The 27416-nt window shown below is 38.6% G+C and overlaps 1 protein-coding gene across 4 annotated transcripts; it reads left to right on the top strand.

Moving 5' to 3' along the window:
* The first annotated feature begins 391 nt into the window (after positions 1-391).
* Positions 392-27416, top strand: rbm19 (RNA binding motif protein 19). Of its 4 annotated transcripts, none has more exons than XR_008387074.1 (25): positions 392-550; positions 710-892; positions 1835-1957; positions 2073-2111; positions 2656-2890; positions 3076-3302; positions 3390-3449; positions 3667-3745; positions 4852-4923; positions 5918-6121; positions 7644-7774; positions 7875-7999; positions 8175-8271; positions 8372-8482; positions 8670-8870; positions 8989-9064; positions 9194-9360; positions 9569-9629; positions 10084-10163; positions 10260-10315; positions 10466-10585; positions 10809-10911; positions 11039-11159; positions 11300-12439; positions 12636-12752. XR_008387074.1 is itself a non-coding variant. In XM_053636065.1 (25 exons), exons 1-24 carry the CDS (start codon positions 515-517, stop codon positions 12713-12715), a joined length of 2787 nt encoding a protein of 928 aa, XP_053492040.1. In that variant the 5' UTR covers positions 392-514; the 3' UTR covers positions 12716-12752; positions 26512-27416. The 4 variants fall into 4 exon arrangements, 3 of the variants coding, with proteins under 3 accessions (XP_053492040.1, XP_053492038.1, XP_053492041.1); XM_053636065.1 differs by lacking the exon at positions 11300-12439 and adding an exon at positions 26512-27416; XM_053636063.1 differs by lacking the exon at positions 11300-12439 and adding an exon at positions 12879-13677.

Genomic DNA, 27416 nt, shown 5'->3' with positions numbered 1-27416 from the left:
GCCCCGACCAAGTATCGAGTGTATTAATTAACATACTTTTCAGAAGGTTGACATTTCTGTATTATAAATTCTTTATTCTAATATTTTGAGATACTGGATTTTTGATTTCCATGAGCTGTAAGCCATAATCATCAAGATTAAAACCAAAAAAAGGCTGGAAATATCTCACTTTATGTGTAATGAATCTAGAATATATGAAAGTTACACTTTTTGAATTAAATTACAGAAAAAAATGAACTTTTCCACAATATTCAAATTTTTTTAGTTGCACCTGTATCGCTTCGGCTGTGTTCTACCTCAGTGTGAGTATCTTTACATGACGAAAACACAGCTTCAATAACTGCATTGCTGTAGCTTTATTGTCCAATAGATGGCAGTAAAGAGCATATTGATGACGAGTTGTCTTACGTCACGCTGCAAAGATGGCGACTCAGTGAGGGCTCCCATGCTTGACTGTTGATAAGTCATTTTTTTAAACGATTTGTCGTAAAAACAAAAACGTACCGAAGACAAAATGTCACGGCTTATTGTGAAAAACTTACCGAATGGGGTGAGTATGTTTCACTGCTACACAAAACATAACGATAGCTGTTACTATAAAGTTCTGACTAACATCGCATGCATTGGTAAAATATCTGAAGTATGATTTTCCGCTCTTTCATACAATGAATAAATACTCGTGGTTGATGTGTGCTTCATGTTTGCACAGATGAAGGAGGAGCGCTTCCGTAAGATGTTTGCAGCCTTCGGGACGCTGACAGATTGCGGACTGAAGTTCACTAAAGACGGCAAGTTTCGGAAATTCGGCTTCGTTGGATTCAAGTGTGAAGAAGATGCCTCAAAAGCGCTGAAACATTTCAATAAAAGCTTTGTAGACACGGCCAGAGTTACTGTGAGTATTTAAATAGCTCGACGAAACCGAAATGAACTTATTTTCTTTGCCTTGTTTTTCAATTCCACCTTAAATTGAGCCGCAGTGACGTCAGGTTATCCATAGATGTATACCTTAAGCTTGATACCGTGGTCTGTCCGAATACCCAACTCTGATTGGCTGGAAGGTGTGCGTTAGAAGCGTGTATACGACAGGTAGTTCCGGTCAGTTTAATCACCGTTCTAAATTAGTGCGCGGCCTATGAACAACTGTACCCACAGTAACATACAATTAAACTCACAGCTTCATTAAACGTAGAGAAGCAGCACAGACACGGGTAATTCTCTCTCTCTCTCTCTCTCTCTCTGCATTAAAGTCATGTACGCACCTAGCCTTGGATTATCCCTTACATATAAACCGTGTCTTCGACATTAAGAAATATATTCCTCACAAAGTTCATACTGAACGTTCGTCATTCCAGTTCCTTCCTTTTACTAAGGACGCTTACATTATTCCGACCATATTAGTATCCTGCTGGGGGAAAAAATATCCAATAGAAACCCTCATAGAATTTGTAATGGTTATAATGGGAATTGTATTGGTTTTAATGGAAACTGTAATAGTCCCTGTGGGTCTCTACTGGTTATTTGTTGCCTTCTATTGGTGGTATGTTTATGTCCAATGGATACCAATATTGGTACTGGTTTTAATGTTTAACTGATGGTTTGTAATGGAATTTGTTGTGGAAACTGATAGAATTTCTGTGATGGTTTCTGTTGTTGTTTTTTCCCAGCAGAGTAATTAATCGACTGCAAATCCAAATCTTGACTAAGCGTCAAAACCTTTTTAAGATGGATTGAAAGCGTGAAAGCTCGACCTTCGTAAACACCATCGGGAATTTACGAGGGTGTTCTCTTGGGACCTGAAACGTGGTGATCTATTTTCATTTGTTTTGTTTGTAAGGTGGAATTTTGTACAGATTTTGGAGACCCCAACAAAGCAAGACCCTGGAGCAAGCACAGCCGCCAGCTGGACAGAACAAAAGATGAACAGAAGCCAGAAGGAGAAAAGAGAGATGAGAACAAGGTGAAACAGGAACCTTTGTCTAAGAACATGAGGAAAAATGCTGCTTAAGCTTTGATAATTTCCCAAACTGACACAAAATTTATTTTTAAAGAGTTAATTGTGCCTTTTGTCGCAGGGAAAGAAAGAGAAAAAGCCTCTTGATGTTCTTGGAGAAGTAAGTTTTTTTTTTTTGTTTGTTTGTTATTTTTCCATTTTTCATTGCCATTTCTCTTCTGTACATCAAATTCAGTAACCAGTCTCCAATTTTGCTTGTGTTCGTGTGTATAATTTCATTAACTCTGAATATTGGAGTGTAACGTTTTATGTTGCCAGTGAAGCAAAACTTAAAATGAAATTTTAAGCAGGTTTTGTCTTAAAAAGTGTCATGTGAAACTCTTCCGTGCTTTTCCAGGGCCTGAGTATTGTCCCATGCTAATGTATACTGGAAATGTTGCAGTGTAGCACAGTCTGCCTGTTTTGAGTAGTTGTGACCAGAGGCCGATACAACACAAGCTATAAATCTATTAATCAGTCCGGACCTACAAATGCTTTGTAAACTTGTGATCAACTGGTATAAAGAGTGTTTACTGTGCTTACTCCACCGTTTCATTATAATCTTTAATTGGCAACGCTTTCGTTAAACCCTGAATATTTAGCACACTGTGATGTTTATTGTGACATTATTTTCTGTAAATGTTGGCTTTTTCCGCAATCCTCAGCTGAAAAATGATGAAGGCTTCCAAGAGTTCTTGGCTGTGCACAAAAATCGCACACAGGTGCCTACTTGGGCTAATGACGCTGTGGAAGCCGGTACAGTGGAAAAGAGCAAAGAGACAGAGAAAAAGAAAGAAAAGAAAGCTGCCAGCGATGACTATTTAAACTTTGACTCGGATGACTCCGAGGACTTGAGTGAGGATGAGGAGCAGGGTGCATCAGAGGATGAAGATGAGCAAGGTGTGTCTTTATTTCTCTCATAAATAAAGGACAGACTGCATATAAATGTATAAAATTTGCGTTGTGTGAAAAAAGGAAAGGCTTTATCTCCCACAACTTTGATGGTACATTTAGACACACTTTTTAATAATAACGGTGTTTTACTGAAATTCGAATATAATCTTTCATGACCCGTGATTGAATAGATTCTGCTAAGGTGGCTCTGAAGGAAGACCTGTCAGATATGGAGTACCTCCGCTCCAAAGTGGTGAAGAAACCAGACATGGTGGATGAGAAAGAGGAGGATGATGAAGAGTTGGTGAAGGAGGATAATGCAAAAGACGTAGAAGAAGAAGAAGAGGGTCCAATGCAACAGATGGACAGCGCAAATGAGAGTGGCGATAAAGACATCCAGAAACCACCACAAAACAAGGTTTGTTCTAACCGTTGTGAACCATTTCTGAACATTATTCTGTGCCAGATGTTTGATTTCCATTTTTATACTGTTCTTCCCTCATAGTTTGAACCTGCTACAGAATTCACAGTCAAACTACGAGGTGTGCCGTTCACCGTTAAAGAGGTAATATCTAAAACATACTGAAGCACCAATTCTTCAGTCGATTATGTTCGTTAACCCTGTTAGTGGGTCAAGACTTACAATCCTCACGCTCGTAATTACATTCAGTTGCACTGTAGTTACATAATAATTAATAGAAATGATTGAATAAAGATGAACAGCAGGATAATGGGAGTTCAGTAAAAGGTTTCAGATTAATTCTTGCGTTTGTTTTCTGTAGCAACAAGTGAGAGAGTTTATGCTGCCGCTGAAACCTGTGGCCATCCGTATTGCCAAGAACAAAGAAGGCCGTAACTCTGGTAAGAGCCCACCACGTGCCTACCGTGATCTATAAACAGTAATAGCAACACATATTTTTTATATAGAACATTTTAGTGTCCAAAGGTTTATGAAGATACTTGCAAAAAGCAATACAAGCATAAAGATACATTCACATTGCTTTCAAATGAAAATCTTCCTTTGTTGCTCTCCTGGTAGCTGCTCTGTGGGATATGTCTCTGAAAAACAAACAGATTTAGTTATTTAGAGTGAAATGCATACAGAGTTGTAGGCTAGCTCTGTGCCCCTAGCTGTGTAAATTTCTCAACATCTGCATGTCGATGCATTTCTACTGTTCAGCACGCATTTGAGAATAGAAGTTTAAACCGATGCTTGATTTTGAAAATTTTTTCTAGGGCTATAAATATACTGGGCCATAAATATACAGGGCCGGGGCCGGGGGTTCGATTCCTGCGTCCGTCCTGTGTGCACGGAGCTTGCATTTTCTCCCCATGCTTCGGCAGTTTCCTCCAGGTACTCAGGTTTCCTCCCCTAGTCCAAAGAAATGCATTGTAGGTTGATTGGCATTTCCAAATTGTCTGTAGTGTGTGAATGGGTGTGCGATTGTGCCTTGCGATGGGTGGCACTCCGTCCAGGGTGTCCTCCACCTTGTCCTCTGGGATAGGCTACAGGCTCCCCCTTCGACCCTGTGTAGGATAAACGGCACAGAAAATGGATGGATGGAATACTGATACCGACTCTGCTTTGGCAGGGTTTTTCTGAAGGCACGACTCACGAGATGCACAGCACATACAATATCTGATTGGCTGCCACTCTTGCTTCCTCAACCCTCAGCACAGGATTTTTTTATCTCCAAAGAAATTGAATGAAAACACTTTTTGTGTAGTTGCAATGTGAATGCCCCGTAAGACAGATATAACACAGGCTACAAGTAGACAGAAACTAAAGATAACCCTGATAGATAACAAGACGTTACAAGACATTCATGTTGAGAGACACAGTGCTTTTTCAGAATTCCTTAAAGGAGGATAGGGAAGAGCATTCCTGGACAGACACACACACACAGAGTTTCAGAACAGTATACCAGATGTATGCCTGTGATTAAGATTTTGTTTTTTGTGTTTAGGTAATGTGTATGTGGACCTGCACTCAGAAGCTGAGGTGGAGAGAGCTCTGAAACTCGACAAAGATTATATGGGTAAGTTAGTTGGTTTATTTCTGCACAACAAATGGTGTTGAATAAGAAGCTTTAAATGTTTAAAAAAAAATTGAGGTCAATGCTATGTGTGTGTTAGTGTGTGTGTGTGTGTGTGTGTGTGTGTGTGTGTGTGTGTATTAGAGTTGCATCCATCGGCCAATAGTTTAAAAACATCCGATGATCAGGGCCAATTATATCCTGTCCATCAAAGAGGGTGGGAAAATACATAGATTTCGTGCAGGGTGTAAAGATGATGTCTCTTTTGTGGAATGATGACAAAACTGTAGTTTGTAATTTTTGTAATCTCTGCACTGCTAACATTTTACACCGGACGCTGCAGCAGTGAAGCGGGAGTTTCTGTGTTGAGTCTAATTTATTCAATTTTTGTCGAGCTGCTCACGATGAATAAAAGCGCTAGTACACTGTTGAAAGATTTATATGAAGATGAGTTGACAAAAAAGTATATATATAGCACAGAAAAATATATCTGTAGAGTAGTACATTTTATATCCAGTTAATGTTAATATATAAAAAAGTTGATATTATATTACCAGTTTGATGTCAGTGATGAAGTAGAAATGCTTTTGTTTGTGGAGAGTGAATGAGTCTAACACGAGGTTTTTTAGAATTCAGTCAATGTTAATATGAATTAATAACATTCAGTAAGTTCAGAAATCTTACTTTAATCTTCAGAATGTAGTTCATGTGTAAATGTTAGAGTCATGTGTTTTGTGTTTGAGACCAGTTACTGTGAAACAACTTGTTGAAATGGAGAGAATAAAGTTTTTATTTGCATTTCCTTCAGAATTGTGGAATTAATTACTTTTCATTTAAAAAAAAGGCATAAAAGGCAGAACTATCGGTATCGGACAATATCACTCCGATTAATCGGTTTTCGGTATCGGCTGAGAAATATAGTATTGGTGCATCTCTAGTGTCCGTGTGTGTGTGTAGATTATATATATGAGATATAGATATGGTATTTTGTTTTTAGGTGGACGCTATATTGAAGTGTTCCGAGCCACGAACTTCACTGACAAGAGGACCACGAGAGCAGCTCCACAGGAGAAAAACTTTGTCTCTGAGCTGAAAGACGATGAAGAAGAGGAGGACGTGGCAGAATCCGGACGGCTCTTTGTGAGGAACCTGCCTTATACATGTACAGAAGATGAGTTGAAAGAGCTCTTCACTAAGCACGGTGAGACTTCATGCCATTAACATGCATGCTATGTTTTTGTGAGCATAAATGTGGACTTCCTTCAAAATGAATACAAAAGGATGCCATGAAAGTCCATGATTCTCAAACTAACCTTGAAATTCCTGCAAACGCTGCATATTAGACATCATGCATCGTGTTAATTAGAGATGGATTATCAAAGTTGGCGTTAAAAGTAGGCTTTTTTCCCCCGCTTTTATTTTACTGGGGTGAATACAAATAGTCATTATCCTTAATCGACTGGCTGAATTTTACATGTCATAGCATGTCACATCATTTTAGGGGCTATCTATCAGCAATGCCATTTTTGCGTGACTGCAGCAACTGCAGAGTGGACTAACATTCATGCACTGAACACATAAATAACAATTATAATGGCATTTTTAATGTAACACCCACCTCTTAATGTATAAGCGTAAAATTTTTCAACCTAATCTCTATCTACAACCTCTGTTGTGAAAGTGCAGTTACTACAGACAAGAATTTTAAGACTGTGATGACAGCAGCGAATCTGACTCCCTTTCAGTAAATGCTTATCCAGAGCAGGGCCGCAGTGAATCCAGAGCCTATCACAGGAACGTTGGGCGAAAGGCAAGAATATACGCGCACTGAACACTTTATTAGAAACATCTGCGTACCTACTAATTCATGCAATTATCTAATCAGCCAATCGTGTGGCAGCAGTACAATGCATAAAATCATGCAGATACAGGTCAAGAGCTTCGCATCACATCAACCGTCAGACCATGGGGGGTGGGGTGATGTGATTTTGACTATGGCATAGTGTTTGTACCAGACAGGCTGGTTTGAGTATTTCTACTGTTTAACTGCTGATCTCCTGCGATTTTCACACACAACAGTCTCTAGAGTTTACTCTATTATTACAGTATATATTACAGTAAAGAAAAAACATCCAGTAGGACACCTTGTTGATGAGGGAGGTCAGTGAAGATTGGCCAGACTGGTTCAAGCTGACTGAAAGGCTACAGTAACTCAGATAATCACTGTACAATTGTGGTGAGCAGAAAAGCATCTCAGAATGCACAACACATCGAACCTTGAGACGGATGGTCTACAACAGCAGAAGACCACGTCAGGTTCCACTACTGTGGTAGAACGGGAGATTCGCAGCATGAAAGTGCACCTGAAAAAATCTACAGAAATTGCATGACGCAATCATGTCAACATGAACCAGAATCTCAAAGGAATGTTTCCAACATCTTGTGGAATCCATGCCACAAAGAATTGAAGTGGTTTTGAGAGCAAAGGGAGGCCCTACCCAGTAATAGTAAAGTGATCCTAATAGAGTGCTCAGTGAGTATAGCTTGGATTAGATGCCAGTCCGTTGCAGGGCTTAGTTGCAAATCTGTTTATTCTAAACCTAATCACAAAGGAAGCCGAAGGGCAACTGTTGAATTGCTCATGCAATGCAAATACAGTAAGCAGAGGTTAGGTTAAAAACAATGCTGTATTAAATGTGATCTGATGTGTGTTTTCTCTGCAGGTCACCTCTCTGAGCTCAATTTTCCCATAGACTCTCTGACTAAGAAACCCAAGGGCTTTGCCTTTGTTACCTACATAATCCCAGAAAATGCTGTGAGTGCTTTAGCCCAGCTGGACGGCCATATATTCCAGGTGCAGATATGCTTCTTTTTTAGTTGTATTGTGTTTATTATTTTTTTTTTTATCCTTTGCAGGTTTACAATGGTTTGCTTCCGTGCTATTTGTTCTGTAGGGCCGGATATTACACATCATACCCTCCAGGATAAAGAAGGAGAAGCCAGAGCAGGAACCCAATGCTCCAGGCAGTTCTTCATATAAGAGGCAGAAGGATGCAAAGGATAAGGCAGCCAGTGGCAGGTCAGCATGAAAACGCACATTTTCTTTGACTAATAGCAAATTCTCACTGTCAGTAATGTAAATGGTAGTGGGTTTAATTATAAAATCTTGCACTTGTGCGTTGCAGATTATATGTGCAGTAATAACATTATGGTCACCGCTGTTACATTTTTGATGCATTCTTTGTCTCACACAGCTCCCATAATTGGAACACGCTGTTCCTGGGCACGAGTGCTGTAGCTGATGCTATTGCTGAGAAATACAACACAACTAAAAGCAAAGTCCTTGATCATGTGAGCTACAACATCAATAACATTCACATCTAGCAATTTAAAGTGTATTGGAGAACTTGTTTTCGTGAAATGAACTGTGTGTGTGTGTGTGTGTGTGTAGGAGTCACAGGGCAGTCTGGCTGTGAGAATGGCACTTGGTGAGACACAGATCATTCAGGAAACTAGACAGTTCCTGCTGGACAATGGTGTGTCTCTGGACTCCTTCAGCCAGGTACAAAGTTGTGAATATTACTGTACTATACAGAATGTACACTCCAGTATTTAAAAGATTACTTAAGGTAACCTGGTTAACTTAAGTGATGCTCTTGTTTGCATGTTTGTGGCTTGTATGCCTTTTTAACCTGTTTGCACTTTAATACATTTTTTTTTCCTATTGTTTTGTATATGAATATGTCCAGGCTTCAGGCCAGAGGAGTAACTCTGTGATCTTGGTGAAGAACTTACCGTCTGGAGTACAAGCGAAAGAGCTGGAGACTCTTTTCTCTCCTCATGGCTCTTTGGGGAGGGTTCTGCTGCCACCTTCTGGCCTCACCGCTATTGTGGAATTTCTGGAGCCCACTGAAGCCAAACGTGCCTTCACCAGACTCGCATATACTAAGGTAAATACATCTCTCTAAAGTAATAAATTTATTTTAGTTTTATTGGTCGGTATGCTTTACAGCTTAATTTAATTCTCAGCAGTCCTTGTCTTGATTTTTAATCTTTCTCTCATTCTAGTTCCAGCATGTTCCCTTGTATTTAGAGTGGGCTCCAATGGCTGTCTTTTTGACACCTCCTGAGCAGCACAAAGCAGGTAAAGCTTAAGGAGAAAAAAGTCTGATGTTTTTAGAATAGCTGTGATATCTATTCTGAGTTATTTTCAGCTTTTGTTGTTTGTATTCCACATTCCTCATTTTTTTATTCTTTTTTCCCCTTTACTCAGCTGAACTTGAAGCAGTGAATAAAAACGTGGCAGATCAGCAGACGGATGCAAACAAGAAGGAGGAGGAAGATGAGGAGGAAGATGAGGAAGAAGAGGAAAGTCTGCCTGGTTCAACACTCTTCGTTAAGAACGTGAACTACAGCACCACTGAGGAGTCACTACAGGAGGTGGGGTCAGAGTTTAAGGAACCGAAGTTAAGGGTTGGGCTGAAAGGAGCAGATGTGGTCAAAAGGGTCAGGTGTCCGAAGTTTTAGTGGAAGCTCTAGATGGGCACTCGAGGATCTGGGATTATTGTATTATCACAATGTATTAGGATCAGAGTTATTTTATTATGAGTCTTATTTATTTGTGTGTGTGTGTGTGTGTGTTTCACAGACCTTCTCCAAATGTGGAGAGTTGAAAATGTGCTCTATATCCAAAAAAAGAGATAAATCAGGTATGCCCATACTCACCCTTAAGCTCTTTTTTTTTTTAAGCTTTATTAAAAATGATTTCTCAAGCATCTGATGTATGTAATATGCAATATCGGATGTTTTCCCTTTTAGTCTAAACCTTAAACAGAATCGCACCACCTTGAAGTTTTGTTTGAATTCCAATATAACTATGTATTTTTCAAATGAGCTGACAAAGCTTAGCTCAAAAGCATCATAAGGTTATAATAATCTTATCTAGTAGAGCGAGTGTTCAGTGTGATGCTTGCTCTTTTTAATTTAACAGTTAACATTCGTTTAGCTATGATGCTTCTGGGGAAATCTTTGATTTATTTATTTATTTATTTGAATAAGAAGGACATATTTGCACATTTTATTGTTTACATTGCTGCCTGTTTGCAGCCTTTCTGAGCTGCATGTCTGACCGGATCATTAATTAGTATGTGATCTCTCTTATAGGCAAACTGTCATCTATGGGCTATGGTTTCATACAATACAAAACTCCTAAAGCAGCCCAGAAAGCTATCCGTCAGCTCCAGGTAAGTGTACTTTTAACAAGCATCAGTCCTGCGTTTTCCTATTTCTGCATGAGATCAGGATATTTCTAAAATAAATTGTTTCCCTTTCTTCGGCAGCATTGTACGGTCGATGGGCATCAGCTCGAGCTGAGAATTTCTGAAAGAGAATTAAAGTAAGAGAAATCAAGCTGCGATCCATTACCGTATTTCAGTCTTCTAGCTCAGATTCTCTAAAGGATATTTATATCCGTCTAGGTGAACATGCCTTGTCACATTTAAAAGGTAATATATCTGTCCATATGCGTCTCTTTTTTTAATCTCAGGTCAGGTGTGACACGCACTAGCAGGAAGAAACAAACGGCTAAAAAACAGACAACATCTAAGATCTTGGTGCGAAATGTCCCCTTCCAGACTACAGTCAAGGAGCTTAGAGAGCTTTTCTGGTGAGAGCATTTTTATGAATCTTGCAGAGTAATAAGGACAAGACAAAATTTGTTATGAATTTGTAATTCATAAAAATTTTTTATTCCTACGATGTTTTTGGAAATATGAACCTTGTCACAATACATGATGTTTATAAGAGTATTGGCTCAGTTTAAATTAGGAAAGGATTAATAATCGTTAGAATTGTTGACCAGCGCATTAATTTCTATCTCTCTTCTCCAGTACGTTTGGGGAGCTGAAGACCGTCCGGCTGCCAAAGAAAGGAGTTGGTGGAGCTCACCGCGGCTTTGCTTTCGTGGACTTTCTCACGAAGCAGGATGCCAAGGTGAGTGTATCTGTTTCTGTCCCTCTCTCTCATGCTGTTATTCAGACATTCTGTCACTCCATTTTTATTAAGAATCCAGACTGACTGAAACCATAAGCATGTATTAAAATTGTCTCCTGTCTTTTAGAAAGCGTTCTCAGCGCTGTGTCACAGCACCCATCTGTACGGTAGGAGGCTGGTGCTGGAGTGGGCCGATGCAGAGGAGAGTGTAGAAGAACTGCGGAGAAAAACAGCTCAACATTTCCATGGTAGGGCCACACAATTTCTCCACCAGACTTATGCTGAACTGATTTATTATAATAAGTAAATCTGTATTTACTCTCACTGAGCACTTTATTAGGAAAACTATACCAATACTGGGTAGGGCCTTAATTTGCTTTCTAAACAGCCTCATTTCTTCATGGCATGGATTCCATGGGATGTTGGAAACATTCCTTTGAGATTCTGGTCCATGTTGACACGATTGCATCACGCAATTCCTGCAGATTTTTCAGGTGCACTTTCAAGCTGTAAATTTCCAGTTCTATCACATCCCCAATGTGTTCTACTGGATTCAGATCCGGTGACTGGGAAGGCCAGTGAAGAACTCATTGTCATGTTCATGAAAAGACGACATTTGCTTTGTGGCATGGTGCATTATCATGCTGGAAGTAGCCATTAGAAGATGGGAAAATGGTGGCCAAGGGATGCACATAGTCAGCAACAATATCCAAATAGACTGTGGAATTCAAGCAATGATTGATTGGTATTAATGGACCCAAAGTGTGCCAAGAAAACATTCCATTACACCACCTTCACCACCCTGGACTGTTGGCACAAGGCAGGTTGGGTCCATGGATTCATTCTGCTGGCAACAAATTCTGACCCAGCCATCTGTGTGCCTCAGCAAACATCGAGATTCATCAGACCAGGCTACATTTTTCTAGTCTTCAACTGTCCAGTATTGGTGAGCCTGTGCCCACTGCAGCCTCAGCTTTCTGTTCTTGGCTGAAAGAAGTGGAACCTGACATGGTCTTCTGCTGTTGTTGACCATCTGTCTCAAGGTTCGATGTGTTGCTCATTCTGAGATGCTTTTCTGCTCACCACTATTGTACAGAGTAGTTATCTGAGTTACTATAGCCTTTCTGTCAGCTCGAATCAGTCTGGCCATACATCGTTGACCTCTCTCATCAACAAGGCGTTTCTGTCTGCAGAACTGCTGCTCACTGGATGTTTTTTTTTTTTTGTGTGTGTGTTTTTTTTTTTTTTTTTTTTTTTTTAATTGCACCATTCTAAGTAAACTCTAGAGACTGTTGTGTGGAAAACCCAGGAGATCAGCAGATATAAATAATCAAACCAGTCCATCTTGAACCAACAATTATGCCACAGTCAAAATTACTGAACACATTTTTTTCTCCATTCTGATGGTTGATGTGAACATTACCCGAAGCTGCTGGCCCGTATCTGCATGCTTTTATGCCTTGCACTGCTGCCACACGATTGGCTGATTAGATACTTGCAGGAATGATTGTTCCTAATAAAGTGCAACGTGAGTGTACATTTATGTGGACCAGGATTAGTTAATACGAGAGGTGTATTATTATAATGTAGTACATTTTGTTAGTTATACCTTTAATATTATACTACACTTTTATTTATAATGATGACATTATAAGAGTAATATTTGTGATAAATTACCCACATGGAGAAATAAATTGGAGCTGATACATTTGGTTCTTTTCTAGATGCTCCTAAGAAGCAGAAGCAAGCACAAGTTTTGGAGGGCATCCTGGAGCAAATGGAGGTTGGAGAAGGAGATGAATGAACAACAGCTAATCTTTTTATATGGCAACAAGTACAGGGTAAATATTGCAGTGATTATTCATCTGTCATTTAATTTAATTTAATTTAATTAAAAAAATTTTTTTTACACTCATCAGGCTTCCCATCAACAATAATGATGTTTCATAAAATTACTGCTTCCCCAGAGCCCAGCTCAGAATGCACCAGCTCAGTGGTCACTGGTTATTCACATGGAAGAGCCCTAATTTGGACAGAAATGTTTAAACTGTTCGTTTGTTAATCTGGGTGCAGTTTCTAATCCATACCTGTGTCCCTAATTGAGTGGGTTTTCCATTAACACAACTGTTATTATAAAAAATATTTTAAAATAATATGCTTGTGTTTTTGGTCATGTTTATGTAGTTCAGCAGTGTGTTGTATCTTTTGTAATATACTTTTTATTCAATGAAGGGAAAGTGTTTGCTTTCCAAAGTTAAAGTTGTACTGTATTTATGGACGAGAAAGGAACGATTGTTTTGTCTATAAAAACAAATATTTCTGGTAAATCGCTGTTTCGTCGGATTATTCCATTTTCATTCTGTGTGTTGGTTCTTCACACAAGAAATTTTATTGACATTTCATTTTGAGTGTACTTAATGATTTACTTGATTATGTATTTGATTGCACACTATTGTAGTGACACTGTATTTGCTTTTCTACACTGTGCTCAGTTGCTGTTGTAACAGTAACATACCAAGAAAAAAAGTCAAAGTTCTGCAGTAATGTGCAAGTGAAAGCGTTTCATTTTTTTTCTTTGTATACATGTCGGTGATTTATCAGCAGTAATTTTTGGACCATGTTAGAAAATCTTCCGAAGGTCAAAGGGACCACTGAATGTCACCTATAATGTACTGTATATGATTCGCCTGCTAAATCGGCATAGCTCTTCTTATGTTAACTTAGCATTGGCAAAGCTGTGTGTGTGTGTGTGTGTGTGTGTGTGTGTGTGTGTGTGTGTGTGCGTGTGTGTGCGTGTGTGCGCGTGTGTGCGCGCGTGTGTGCGCGCGTGTGTGCGCGTGTGCGCGCGTGTGCGCGCGTGTGTGCGCGCGTGCGTGCGTGCGTGCGTGCGTGTGTGTGTGTGTGTGTGCATACATACATACACACACACACACACACACACACACACACACACACACACACACACACACACTATATGGCCAAAGGTATGTGGACACCTGACAAATCACACCCACATGCACATCCTATACCAGATTTAGACCCCCCTCTTTACTGTTATTATAACTTCTGCTCTTCTGGGAAGGCTTACTGTTAGATTCTGGAGTGTGGCTGTGGATATTTGTACTCATTTAGCCACAAGAGCATTAGTAAGGTTGGGCACACAGTCTGCATTCCAGTTCATCCCAAAGGTGTACAGTGGGGGTGAAGTCAGGGCTCTGTGCAGCCCACTTGACTACTTCTACTCCAACCTTGGCACACCATATCCTCATGGACCTTGCCCTGTGCACAGTGACATTGTCATGCTTGCCAAGATCATGCACGGTCAAGGAGTTGGGCCCTTTAGTTCCAGTGAAGGGAAAACTTACTGTTACATCATACAAAGATCTTCTAAACAGTTGCGTGCTTCCACCTTTATGGCACATGTGTGTGAGGTCAAGTGGACACAACCCTTTGGTCATGTAGTGTATGTGTAGACCTCTATACAATGTGGCACAATCTGAACCTATCAAAGTCATTTAATAGCTTTTTCAATCCTAAAGTAACAACAAATATATTATTAGAATGGTAGTCAATCACTAAAGCAAATAACCCAGCATCACTACCACACATTAAACAGACATAAAACTGTTCAGAGGTAGCATTTAACTTTAAGATTTAAAATCACTGTCATGTTATTTTCATAATTGTGTTTACAACTTGTCTGTGTCTTTTTGATTCTTATTTATTTTTGCTTTGTTTATGGCTTACAGAGTAACCAATGGAGTTTTATTCTAAAAGCTAATACATAATGCTACTCTTAATGCTTGTAATATTTGTATTAATTGCATTTAACTGGCCCTCCTGGTGCCAGTGCCTTCTGGGTAAACCTGTTAGTTTAGAACAAATGCCATTATGGGTTGGTGGTTACCAATGGTCAACATTTGCTTCTGTAACTGTTTTGAAATAATGCTCTGCTCCCTGTTCCCAACAGATAGCAAAGCATATTATGGGTGTTCAATACCCTCTAGTGTAAATCGGGTTGGACACTAACCTACTTTAGTAAATTTTGGTAGCTGACGAGTGCTTCTGGACATGACAATAAAATTGTACCTTAAGATGTTGGGCCGCTTCAAGTCTCTGGAACTGTAGTGGTAGGATGAATTGATGGTGCTGGAGGTGTTCAATTGTATTCAGATCTTGAGACTGCAAAGGTGTGTGATATACATTCTTTGCATAATCAAACACATTTACATTTACACATTTACAAATTTGGCCTATGACAGTATTAGGAGTCAAGTCTCCTGACTGCTGCTGCTGGTGTTAACACTTTTAGTGCTTCCTAATATAACATACTATATGTTGTTTAGACACAACTGTGGCACTCTGTTCTACTCAATTAACACTAGTCTTGATCCAGGGTCATGCTAAACTTGCAAGACTAAATTATCAACATGACAGATGGTTTGAGATCTATACTATAGGGCAGAGAGCAGAACTGCGTGTTGAATTGTATTAGAATAGATGCACACCTTCATACACATTAGATCGTGGGGAGTTACATAGATGCATATATCTAGAAACTGAGCAAAATGTATAGTGAAGTAGATACAATGAGATAATGAGGCAGCTCTGGTACTTTGTAGATGTTCTTCACCACAACCTGTAGCTCTCATTCACACAGATATTAATTTCAGGCTGTGGAAGTCAGTCTTTCTTTAACAGCAGTGCTGTAATGGTAGAAGCAAAACCTTATAATACCTGAGATGGCTGTAAAAATAAACCAAAAGGCTAGTTTTTGTGCAACAAGCTCTAGGACTTGAGGTTTGATTCTGAGCTCACTTACCATCTCAACATGTGGAGTTTCCCTGCCTACACCTTAGTTTCCAGTTTCCTCCCCTCCCAGAAACATGGATTCATCTTCTGTAATCATAATTATGTATCTAACTGTGGTTTTATGAACACCTGATAACCACCAAAGGCAGTGAGAATCACCTAGATACAGTACCCTCCGAAACTATTGGAACGGCAAGCCCAAGTTATTTGTTTGTGCTGTACACCGAAGACATTTGAGTTTGAGATCAAAAGATGGATACGAGACGAGTGTTTAGGATTTCAGGCTTTTTTTTTTTCTGGTATTTAAATCTAGATGTGTTAAACAACATAAAACATAAAACCTTTTGTATCAGACCAACCAATTTTTAGGTGAGCAAAAGTATAGGAACAGATAAGTCTTGGATAAATTAAAATAAATAACACGTAATATTTGTTTCATATCCCTTGTTTGCAATAGCTGCATCAAGTCTGTGACTCACTGACATCACCAAATTGTTAGTTTGTTCTTTTGTGTTGCTTTTCCAGGTTTGTACCGCAGCTTCTTTCACTTGTTGTTTGTTTCGGGGGGTTTCTCCCTTCAGTCTCCTCTTCAGGGGGTGACATGCTGCTCAATAGGGTTAAGGTCTGGTGATTGACTTGGCCAGTCTAAAACCTGCCACTTTCTCCCCTGATAAAGTCCTTTGTTGAGTTGGCAGTGTGTTTTTGGATCATTGTCTTGCTGCATGATGAAGTTCTTCCTGATGAATTTGGATGCATTTCTCGCTAAACTGGCAGACAAAATGTTCCTGTAAACATCTGAATTCATTCTGCTGCTACCATCACGAGTTATGTCATCAATAAAGATTAGTGAGTCATCTACATATAAATACCAGGAAATAAAAGCTGAAATTCTAAACTCTCTTCTCATATTCATCTTTGGATCTCAAACCCAAATCTCTTCAGTTTACAGCAAAAACAAATGAACTGGCCTTGCCGTTCCAATAGTTACAGAGGAGACTGTACCTTCTAGTCCACAAATCACAGTGACCATATGATGTCGTATTTGCTATAAATACAATTATTATGGCCGTCATTCACTGAAATCTTCTTGTGGTTCCTGCCAGTTCAGCGATGGTTCAGAATGACCGGGATGCCATGGTTACTTCTTTGTTTAGGCCACAGCACTTGGGTCATGATTTGACTCTGAATCATGGTTAAAAACTTGCCCAGCAGAAAAAGAGGTGTTAGCAGAGGAAATTCAGCTCTAGCCTCAGAGTGTTGTTAGAAATCTGGCTAGCACCTGCTGTTCAGCTAGCTAGATGGTGAGGCCTGGGAAGATAGCATGGAGACACCCGGGGGGGGGGGCAAAGTGATCCTGCTAACATACCAAGCTCAACAGCAGCCAGCAGTGGTATATTAAGGACATTGGTGTAGTATGCTATGTGATATGTATGAATACACTGTATACCCAATACAAAATCACTATAGCATTTGCATGTAAAAAATGCACTGGTCAGTACTGCTACTGTATGTGAATTGTTGACACAAGAAAGAAAATGGACAGCTTAGGAAATAATACTCTCACTTCTTATCAAACTGCTGAAAAAATATTAAGGGATTTTATAAATAAGAATCACATGGGCATTGAGAACAAAATGCTGATAAGAACACTTCTACCTTAAAATGAGCTTTGTCTTTGCCAGATGGATTGACTGGTGCAGAAAACATCAACATCTCTTTAAAATCTTCCACAAAAGAAAACCAAAAACCTCTTATTCCCACATGTGAGAAAAGCTCCTCAGGGTGATTGCGCTTGTCCTTCTGTCATCTTTCAGGCATCCTGGTGAGTGAAAAAAAATTTAACCACTTAGTGACAAAATGTTTCTTGAAATTTTTTTTTTCTTTCATACAAGTAGTGTTCTCGTTTTTGAGCATAAGTGAGACACTTTAAAGCAATGAAGTGGCATTTTACAGTCTGTAATTAGTCATTTCATCTCCTTGTGCTATAATGTTGCAGTGTTTCAACTACAGAGTTACAGTGCTGTATTGTCATTTAATTAGTGTTGTGGTATTCAAGACATCTACACATACACATCAGTGGTCTCGGCGGAGTCGTAAACTCAGGTGAAATTTTTCTCGGTCTCAGTCTATGAAGACTAAATCTTTTTTAACACATCATTTCCACGAATAAGTAATATGTTTCAAAATCTTCTTATGTTCAAAATAATAGGGTACAAATATGCCCTGTGTTGTACAGACAGATAACAGCAAAGTAGATTCATTAGTTAATTCAAGAGAAATTTCAAGGTTAGAAAGATATTAGAACCAGTAAATTAACACATTTGTCTCTGTCTTGACATGGACTCAGTCACGTGTGGGGTTGGCCTTGGAGTCTTGCCCCGCTGTCATACTCAGTCTTGACTCGGACTCCATTGGCTATGGTCTCGGTTTTGACTCATTCTCGGCTTTTGACATTTTCTGAATCATCCTGTATTTTAAATGAATTTTTTGCCAGTGAATGTAATGTTAATGAGCAAAGTATTTGTGTTATCAGCTATGTTTTTTTTATATTTATTATTTATGCTTATGTGTGCGGCTAGGCTAGTCTTGCTTACAGTGGAAATGTGGTTTCGATGCTAATGCACATTTCTGTAATTTTGCAACATGGGGGATGTGCATTAATTTTGGTAAATTATAAAAATGATAAGTCTGCCTATTCGAGTAACTTTGGATCTTGTTGGCTTGTTTGCCACTGGGGAGGATTATGTGCATGCAGAACAAACTGAGGAGAAGAATAAGCCCACATCTTGCAATAAGGAGCTAATGAACACAATAGGTCAGTTTTGAAGTTTAACAGTAGTTTAAGTTATTAAGTTATAAAGAAAGTCTACTCACAGTTTATTGCAGCACTCTGCATAGCAGTTCTCGGGGAATAAAATTAATGTGTTCTACAGTTTTCCCATCACTGTAAGGAGCACAGCATCAAACATCCCATAATTCTATGCAGATGAACCCTCGAGCTACATCCTTACCCAAGACAGTATATAAATGAATAAACAAATAGGCTTTCATACAAGACATAAATATTGAGGGTATCTGAATCCCAAACAAAACTGGACGGCTATTCTATAGCTGAAGGTCTTTGTAGGAAAAAGTTCTGCCTCCTGCTGTAGCTTTCTAAGCAGGCATGGTGCTTCATAATAGACCAAATATTTCCTCAGGTACTGTGAGGCAAGAGCACTTTATAGGTCGTTAGCAATATTTTATAATCAGTGAGAAATTTGGGAGCCAATGTAGTGTGACTATTAATCAGAGGTAATTGCAGTTTTAGCTAAAAAGCAGTTACTAGCGGTTACTAGCTAAAAAGATTTAGCCAGTGATAAGGGAGGAGTTTACTATGCTTAACAGTGGTTCGACTGGTTCTGGTCTTATTTGTAAAAGAAAATGTGTAAGTATCAATTCTAATACCATAGATGGTGATTTTTTCATTCCGAATTAAATTAAATTAAATTCAGTCTGTTGGATTGGGGTAAAGGATACTGATTGTCCTCATCTACTAATGAGGTTAAATTAGTCTACGTTATATTGGTCTCTCAACTATTATGATGCATCATGATGTAAAAATGTGACAGTGTTCACACTTTGTTTATACAATTGAAGTTTTGAGGAGAATTTATACATTTTCTTTATGTATTTCAATGTATTTTTTTTTTTTTTGTGGACCTGTAGTACATTTGGTTTACAATATTAACCTCTGTTTGTAGCATTTAAAAAAAAAAAAAAAAGACACCACTTGTGCTAATTTTTTTTCCCCATTTCAGATGGGGCAACAGTACTGTATCTAGAATGAAGAGAAGCATTGACTCTAAGCAATCAGTCACTTTAAGTTCTGAGGAGTCAGAGGGAAAACCCCAATCAAAGTTGATGATTCTGGGAGATTTTTAATTAAGCTGGGTATGGTAGCTGATATGATTGAACATTTGATACAGTAGTGAGGCAAAGTGCATATATTATGACTAAGACTAATTTGAAATGCAATGAGGTAGTCATCAGATATAATTTCAGAGTTAATAAATCAAGGGTGTGTCCATCATAATGAGGTTCTGTTATATTCAGATTTACCCCTACTGAGTCCAATATAGATCTAAAAAGTGCCCACAGATGGTCTCGTGGATTATCAAGATGAATATTTTATTACTGCCTTTTCTACTCAAAGTGCCAATTAGACAAGGGTATTGAATATAGCTGTATCTAGGATGGCTATCCTCATTTTAAAGCTACGCACTCATTTAGTCTAATCCAATTTTCTGTTAACAAAGTATATTAATCTTTGATTAGTTACAGTTTTGTTTACAATACGCATATAGGTATTAGGGATCTAATACTTAGCAGGTCTGGCTTCAGAACAAAGGTGCTGGCTGTGCATTTGGTATGGTCTAATTTTATGTCAATTTTCTTGACCATTGCTCTTGACTATCAATGATTAACTAGGCCTGTCAAAACACTATGAGAGCACTATAAGATCCCACCCTAAAAGGCCAGACCTGCCCTCAAAAATAGTTCAATTATCTATAAAGCCCACATTGAACATCCAGCTGTTCACCAACCATAACCTCCTGTAACCATAACATCTTGCTTCAGCAGCAGAACCTATATTTCAGCTTGTCAAATCACATGCATTTATTTATCGTGTAAGTTAAGCTCTAGAGACATTTGGACAGAAAGGGCTGAATGCTGCAGAAAAGCTGACAATGAAAACAGAATGCTTGCAAAAATAATGGACAGAGATATGTGTGTTAATTCTTCACTTCAGGTTCAAAAGCGATTAGTCTAATCTGTTTGTGGTGTTAGTCAAAAGTATTAATGTGAAGCACCAATTGAAACAAAACATAATCACTTCAAATCAACCTAAACACAACATTAGGTTCTGATTTGTTTGTAAAGGAATGTTCATAATACAATAGCTGTAAAATATATTTGATGTGTCTTGATTTGTTTTCATTAGTAGCTATGAACTCTTCACTAATGGTTGTAAGCATTAAAGGGTACCTGGTAAACATTCAGTCATGTCATTTATCTGGACCTTTGTAAACAAGGAATTTTATGAAACTGGACCTTCACAAAATTGAACCGAACTCCTCTGTACTACATTGTTAATAACGCAATAAAACCTGTACATTGCACTTTGTGGTTATGATAGATAGATAGATCATTATTGGTAACTATAGCCGTACAATCAGTGACAACTGCAAATTAAAATGAATCAAAAGATGGTTTTGATAAATGGTGGGAGTAGACATTTTTGAGGTCCTAAACAATAAAACTTTAAATGTGGCTGTTTACCATTGGACTTGCACTTGTCATTGCCACATCTGGCCCTTATGTGCTTAAACCCAACTATATTTCTCTTCTATCTAAGCAGATATGTGTGATTCATGTGAAAATGAAGATCCACATCCAGGAAATATTTGCCCCATTCAAAAAGTCAATGCCACATGGTGGAGCTGCTGGATAACGAATGAGTTCATGAATTCTTCACCCATTGAAATGCAATAAAATGATCTCACATGTTAAGTGAACAGTTAAAGTTCTCTAGCTCTTGAGCACAACACAAATCGATTAGGTCCATTTAATATGCTAGATTTGTATCAGGATTCCCATTGGGGACTTTTCAGACCAGTGCAGCTGTAAAAGAGAGATTGTTTTAGAGAAATGGTGAACAAAATCTTCACCACAAAAAGCAACAGAGCAAATACACTTATTTCATGCAGTCCCTTTGTACTCATTATATTGTTTTTAATGCAATCTTTTTGCCCGTTCTTCATAATGGGACTAATGGAAACAGATGAAGTGTTTTCTGCATCATTGCATCATTATGCATAAAGATACCTGCAAAAAGTAAAACTTCATCATCTAAAATAATAATAATAATAATAATAATAATAATAATAATATACATACATACATACATACATATATATATATATATATATATATATATATATATATATATATATATATATATATACATACATACATACATATATATATATATATATATATATATATATATATATATATATATATATATATATATATATATATATTTAAAGTAACTATACTGCCTCATATTCATTTGGCATACTGTATTTGGAGGCACATTTTGGCACACTGAATACATGGGCAAAATTAATCTTGACTTAACCTATGCTAAGAAATCTCAGTAATCCTGCCAGCAACATTTTGCATTTTCAGTTTCAACTAAAATGCCAGCAAACTGAAATTCACGCAGATCTAAATCACACCAGATTTCTGTATTAGTGAAAGGTTGCACCATTGTATGTGCAAGGATCTGCCAACAAATGCATTTCACCATTGTCTGAGGCTCTCAACTGCTTATGCAAGAGACCACCTGTGTAAGGCATGGAACATTTAGGTGTATGCTTGCATGTATGTGAAAGAGAGGCTGCTTAATGTGGCAGCTGACACAGTCTGAGCACAGCCAGGTATGTGGAGACGAAGGGTTGGCACTCTGTGTGCCTCATTAGTGGGGCTGTGTATTGAGGTGCTGTCTCTGTGGCTCGCTCCCCTGCATGCCCCTCATGGCTATGTACAAATTGGTGATCGGCCTTCAGAGTGTCCACTTGTGCACTGCCCGCTGTCAGATACTGCTTTTAAACCCCTACAGAGGGAGCACTGACATCTAGGGGCCTTGGGAATAAGTGAGTCAGGACCTGAAATGTCGCAATATGGAGGAGTTAGGGACTTTTGGTGGAAAAGGAAAGTACTAGTGTCGACAAAATAACAGCATGGACCCGTAACAGTGAACACATTATTTTCAGAGAGTCAACCTGCTGTGTGAGTTGCTGCGCAACTGGACATGTCTCTTCATTCATTAGCTGGCGCACATGTTTTCTCGACATCTGTTGGGCTTTTTTAAATTTTTTTTTAATTAAAGATCTTCATCAGAGCATGGAAAATATGACAAATATGTCAGAAATGGTGTTGAGTCTGAATAACCGTCTAAATGCACCTTTCTAATACAGAAAAAGGTTAAAGAGTGTGGAAGCCTAATTGACCAATGAAAACCTTTGTAAAAATGTGTAAGGAGAACATTACAGTTTCCCTGCTTCTATTACACTGCCAGTATCTCACATTATCTTTGCATCACCCCTTAACACTTTTCCTCTCTTGCCGTCAATCCCCCTGACTCCCTTTAGAAGTATTCCCTGATGGTATAGCTCCTGTCACCTGTCTACTGCCTTCATCATGCTTCAGGCCTGGGTGTGTGTACACAGGCACCTTTGGGATTGAGACAGGCTCTATTGCCGACACACATCTTATTATTTTAAATTCGAGTGTGCCACTCTTGCAGAAGGACTATTTTTCACCCAGTCACCAATTTATTTCCCTCCAGGTTTTTATTGGAAATGTTGAATGTGACAATTATTGGGAGTATTCAGTGGAGAAGGTGCACTGTGTTCCAGGAAGCCTTGACAGAAAGGCAGAGAGAATGAAGCTCCGGCTTGTCAGTGTTCCTTGGCAGTTCTGGATTTGTGTATGAGCCTGTAACTTTTTGTCAATCATGAATGGTGGTTGGGAACATGGGCCATCTTACAGCGAGAGGCACTAGCTGTCCTATTACAAAATATTCTGAATATTCTCCAAGGATAATGTTTTGGTGGCATGTCTTGGTGAATGATGTAAATGGCTGAATTGAATCCTGGTTTGTTTTACTAAAGCATTAATTAAAGGCAGCGTTTCTGCTTGACTGAGACGTTGCATCACTGAAATTGAACATGCAAAAAGACTTTAAACACATTATGGATTTACAAACAAGAAAGAAACCCCCCAAAAAACTACTAAATGAATTCAAAGCTACTGTCAGTCTTAACATATTTTAACTAAACCTGACATATCCTCTTTTTTCATTTTAACGGGTTGCCTGTCTATCAGTGGACCCTGAAATATATATATATATATATATATATATATATATATATATATATATATATATATATATATAAACCCGAGAAACCATTGAGGGCAGGGAGCTTTCAGTTAAATGTGGACCATAATGGTATAATAATAGATGAGAATGTGGAGAATTTCAGAGGTGGGTTAGATGTAGACATACCATGATTCATTTACAGTAGCTAATGTACAATTCAAAGAAAATACTTCACAGTGTGTGCATGCACTCTTTTACTTTGTGCAGTCCAAATATCCCCAGTGCTGACAGGTACACTCTAGAAGAGAAAACAATATATAGCCATATTTAAACAAGTAGTTAGCTAGAAAGTAAGTAAAGTAGTTAAGAAGTAATATGTAGTTCAGGATAAAAGTCACTGTGTGGTTCATATTCAGTACTCATGAGACCAGATGGATTTCAGTTTATTCAGGTCTTTGGTAGCAGTGATAGCTCAGTGGTTAAGACAGTGGGGTCCTGTTCGGAAAGTCGTGACTTCAAATCCCAGCACTACCATCCTGCTGCTGCTGGGCCCTTGAGCAAGGCCCTTAACCCTCAACTGCTCAGGTGTATGAAAATGAGATAAAAATGTAAGTTGTTCTGGATAAGGGTGTCTGTCAAATGCTGTAATGTAAATGTAAATTCATCCAGGGGTGTGAAGTTGGTTTCAAACATAGTACATTAACAAAAAAAAAACAACTTTTTACACATTTAAATTAAAGTAATATCTACAATTATTTAGAAGATAACATTCTCTTCCAGTGCTGGCATGAAAAACACATATTAATGGATATGTCAAAATGTCACATGTTGTAATTGCGTCCCCCCCAACTCCCCCCCCAGATTATCCACTTCCAATTGCTTCTGCACCTGCAAAAAAGAGAAATCAAAGACACAATGGAGGAGAGCAAAATAGTCTCTCCAAATAATAGCATGAATAATGCCTGAATATTAAAGGATATTATTGCAGACATTTACTATCCACCAGGATAATGAATTTATCACTTTATGGCAAAATATCATAATGGAATTATCATAAGGTGTCATGAAGACACTCAGGAAAGTCATTACAAATGGAATTATGTGTCTTTTCGCTTCTCTCTCATTTTCGCATCTGTATAGATTATTAGAATAAATGAACATAATTCTTTGGCACACAGTTTCTGTTTCTGTGTGTGTGTGTGTGTTTGTGTGTGTGTGTGTGTGTGTGTGTGTGCGTGTGTTCATGTCATACTCTTCTTCTTCGGACAAGCAGTAATAGGATGGCCTGCAGGAATCCTCACAGACTGATTGAGAATTAAAAATATATTGCTCACCCCCTACCAGCCCCCCCCTCCCCATCCACCCTACCACCATCACCATCCTCTCTCTCTCTCTCTCTCTCTCTTTCTCTCTCTCTCTCTCTCTCCCTTTCTTTCTTTCAGGTCTCCATTTTCATATTTCTTAAAAATCACAGTTTTTTAAATCATTATACTTTCTTCTTATAATGTTTTTTTCTTTGTTTAGACTTACATAAGTCTTGTACAACAACATGTCTAAATCCTTATGTTTCACTAGAGATTGCACAAAGCATCTTGGAAATCATTTGAACCATTATTTTCCCATAAAGTACCCTTACCATATGGATTCGAAAATAAACTTGCATTAAATAAAACAAATAAAGTTACATGAAGATACAACCTGCATCACTGTAAATTCGAACTGTTCCTACATTTCATTATATCAAAGAATTAGCTAAATAGAGCTAATATACCCTGCATATTACAGTCAATTGCCTAAAAGATCTGTAAAAATCACACCTGGATAGTTTCATAATTTTATTTTATTAGCTCTTATAGTTTTAATGATGAGATGATCTCTCTCTCTCTCTCTCTCTCTCTCTCTCACTCTGTCTCTCTCTCTCTCTCTCTCTCGCACACACACATTGCTCTCAGGCATACCTTCTTCCATATCTTTTCTTTATTTAAATGTTTTTTTTTTTTTTTTTTTTTTTTTTTTTGCATGTAATATCATTTCTGAAAGCCAAAGGGAACTTGAAACAATAGGGTATCCTTTTAATGGGACTTGCAGGTCTGGCTCTCCATAATTCTCTTTGATAGACTTCCACATTGTAAAATCAATTTCCTTCCACCTTCTCTGACTTGTAAATAATATATCTTTGCTCGTGCAGGAACAGGGGTTCTGCCTAAATCAACTGACTGTAGCCTGTAGGCCGACCCCCTGGCACAGCACTTCTGTCATAACAGGGGCTTTGTATTATTCATTGGAGTTATTATTATTATTGACATAATGAAGATGTTCTTTCAGGGATGCGAGACCTCTGCTAGATGAGAGATGTCTCTCATATGAAAAGAAACCAGTCAATAATTTCTGTCTTTTCTCTTCGGCTTCCCTATTTTTGCCATTCTGACTTCCCAAACTAACATGTGTCAGCTCACTGGTGCATTGGATACTCTGTTTATGTGAGTGCTTTTGTCTGAACCTGAATAAGTATGCTCAGGTCTGTTCTGATCCTAGATGAGTATGAGTCACTCAATAGGGTCACAGTAAAAGAATAAGATTTTGTGTGTGTGTGTGTGTGTGTGTGTTTGTGTGTCTGTGTGTGTGTGTGTGTGTGTGTGTGTGTGTGTAAAATCATTGGGCCCTAGTTAGCACAGAATCGCTGTGGAGGCACATTAAAGTATAAGACCAACTCAGCAGCTCAAGCTCATACACACATTAGTCTTCATTTAGTCCAAGTCGGGCTCCAGGGTCCCGGTGTCTCTCAGTACAAACTGAAATTTATTGAGCTGCCCTGATCGTGATAATTGAAAGAAATTGTGTGTCTCTTTGTGTTCCAGGCTGGTTGAGGAGTCAGAGAGGTGGCACTTTAAGCTAGGTGGCTCTAGCTGTCCCTCGAGATTGTACATTTGGCCTTGGCCTTTGAGCACCATCCAGAGAGCGAGAGAGAGAGGACATGCAGAGGACCGTGTAGAGTTAGCTGAGCACTTCCTGTTTAGCACCAGTTGTCAGGCTTTGTTAACTCAGCATTACCTCTAACATGCCCGTGTTTGACCTTAGTGAACTCAGCAAGTAGTGAAGAAACAGGCTTTGGACCAGAACTGTTTCTGCCATTCAATTTTTTTTTTTTTTTGTATAGCCTTGTTAACAAAAGGCATTTTCATAAAGCAGCTTCGCAGAAATCTGGATGCAGATCTAGATCCCTAATGAGAACGCCAAAGGGAGACAGTAGCAAGTAAAAACTCCTTGAGAGGCACCAGATGTAAAAGGGAATGACACTGAATTATGTCCATTACTGTATAAAGGTAACTCTGGGATAAACACTGAGGGTGTAACTATATATGAATGCATTGTTTAGAGTAACAGAGTAGTCTTGCCAGCTTCAAGGACTAGTGTCCCACCGCAAGGTTTTTACTGTAGTGCTGAACGTTAAAGAACAGCTTGCAGAAGCTTGTGGAGAGGGTTGCCAGGTTTCAGCAAAATTCCCAATCCAAATTTCATTAACATGCTAACAACAGGACATGAACTATTTGATTTTAGCCTGACTGCCATTTAGAGCTCCAACATAAAACCACATTTCTACCATATTTCTGTACATAGAAAACAAACAAACAAAAAAGCTTTAATTTATTGAGATGTTGCTCTATATAACTCATGCAGCCCACACACTGTGCACAGAGCTGCATATTTCTGCAAGGCTCTTCATAAATCATTTGATTAATTTTTTAAAATATGTAAAACTACA

Source organism: Ictalurus furcatus, chromosome 11 (genome assembly GCF_023375685.1).
Source record: "Ictalurus furcatus strain D&B chromosome 11, Billie_1.0, whole genome shotgun sequence".
Classification (NCBI taxonomy): Eukaryota; Metazoa; Chordata; class Actinopteri; order Siluriformes; family Ictaluridae; genus Ictalurus; species Ictalurus furcatus.
This window is presented reverse-complemented; position numbering and strand designations above follow the sequence as displayed.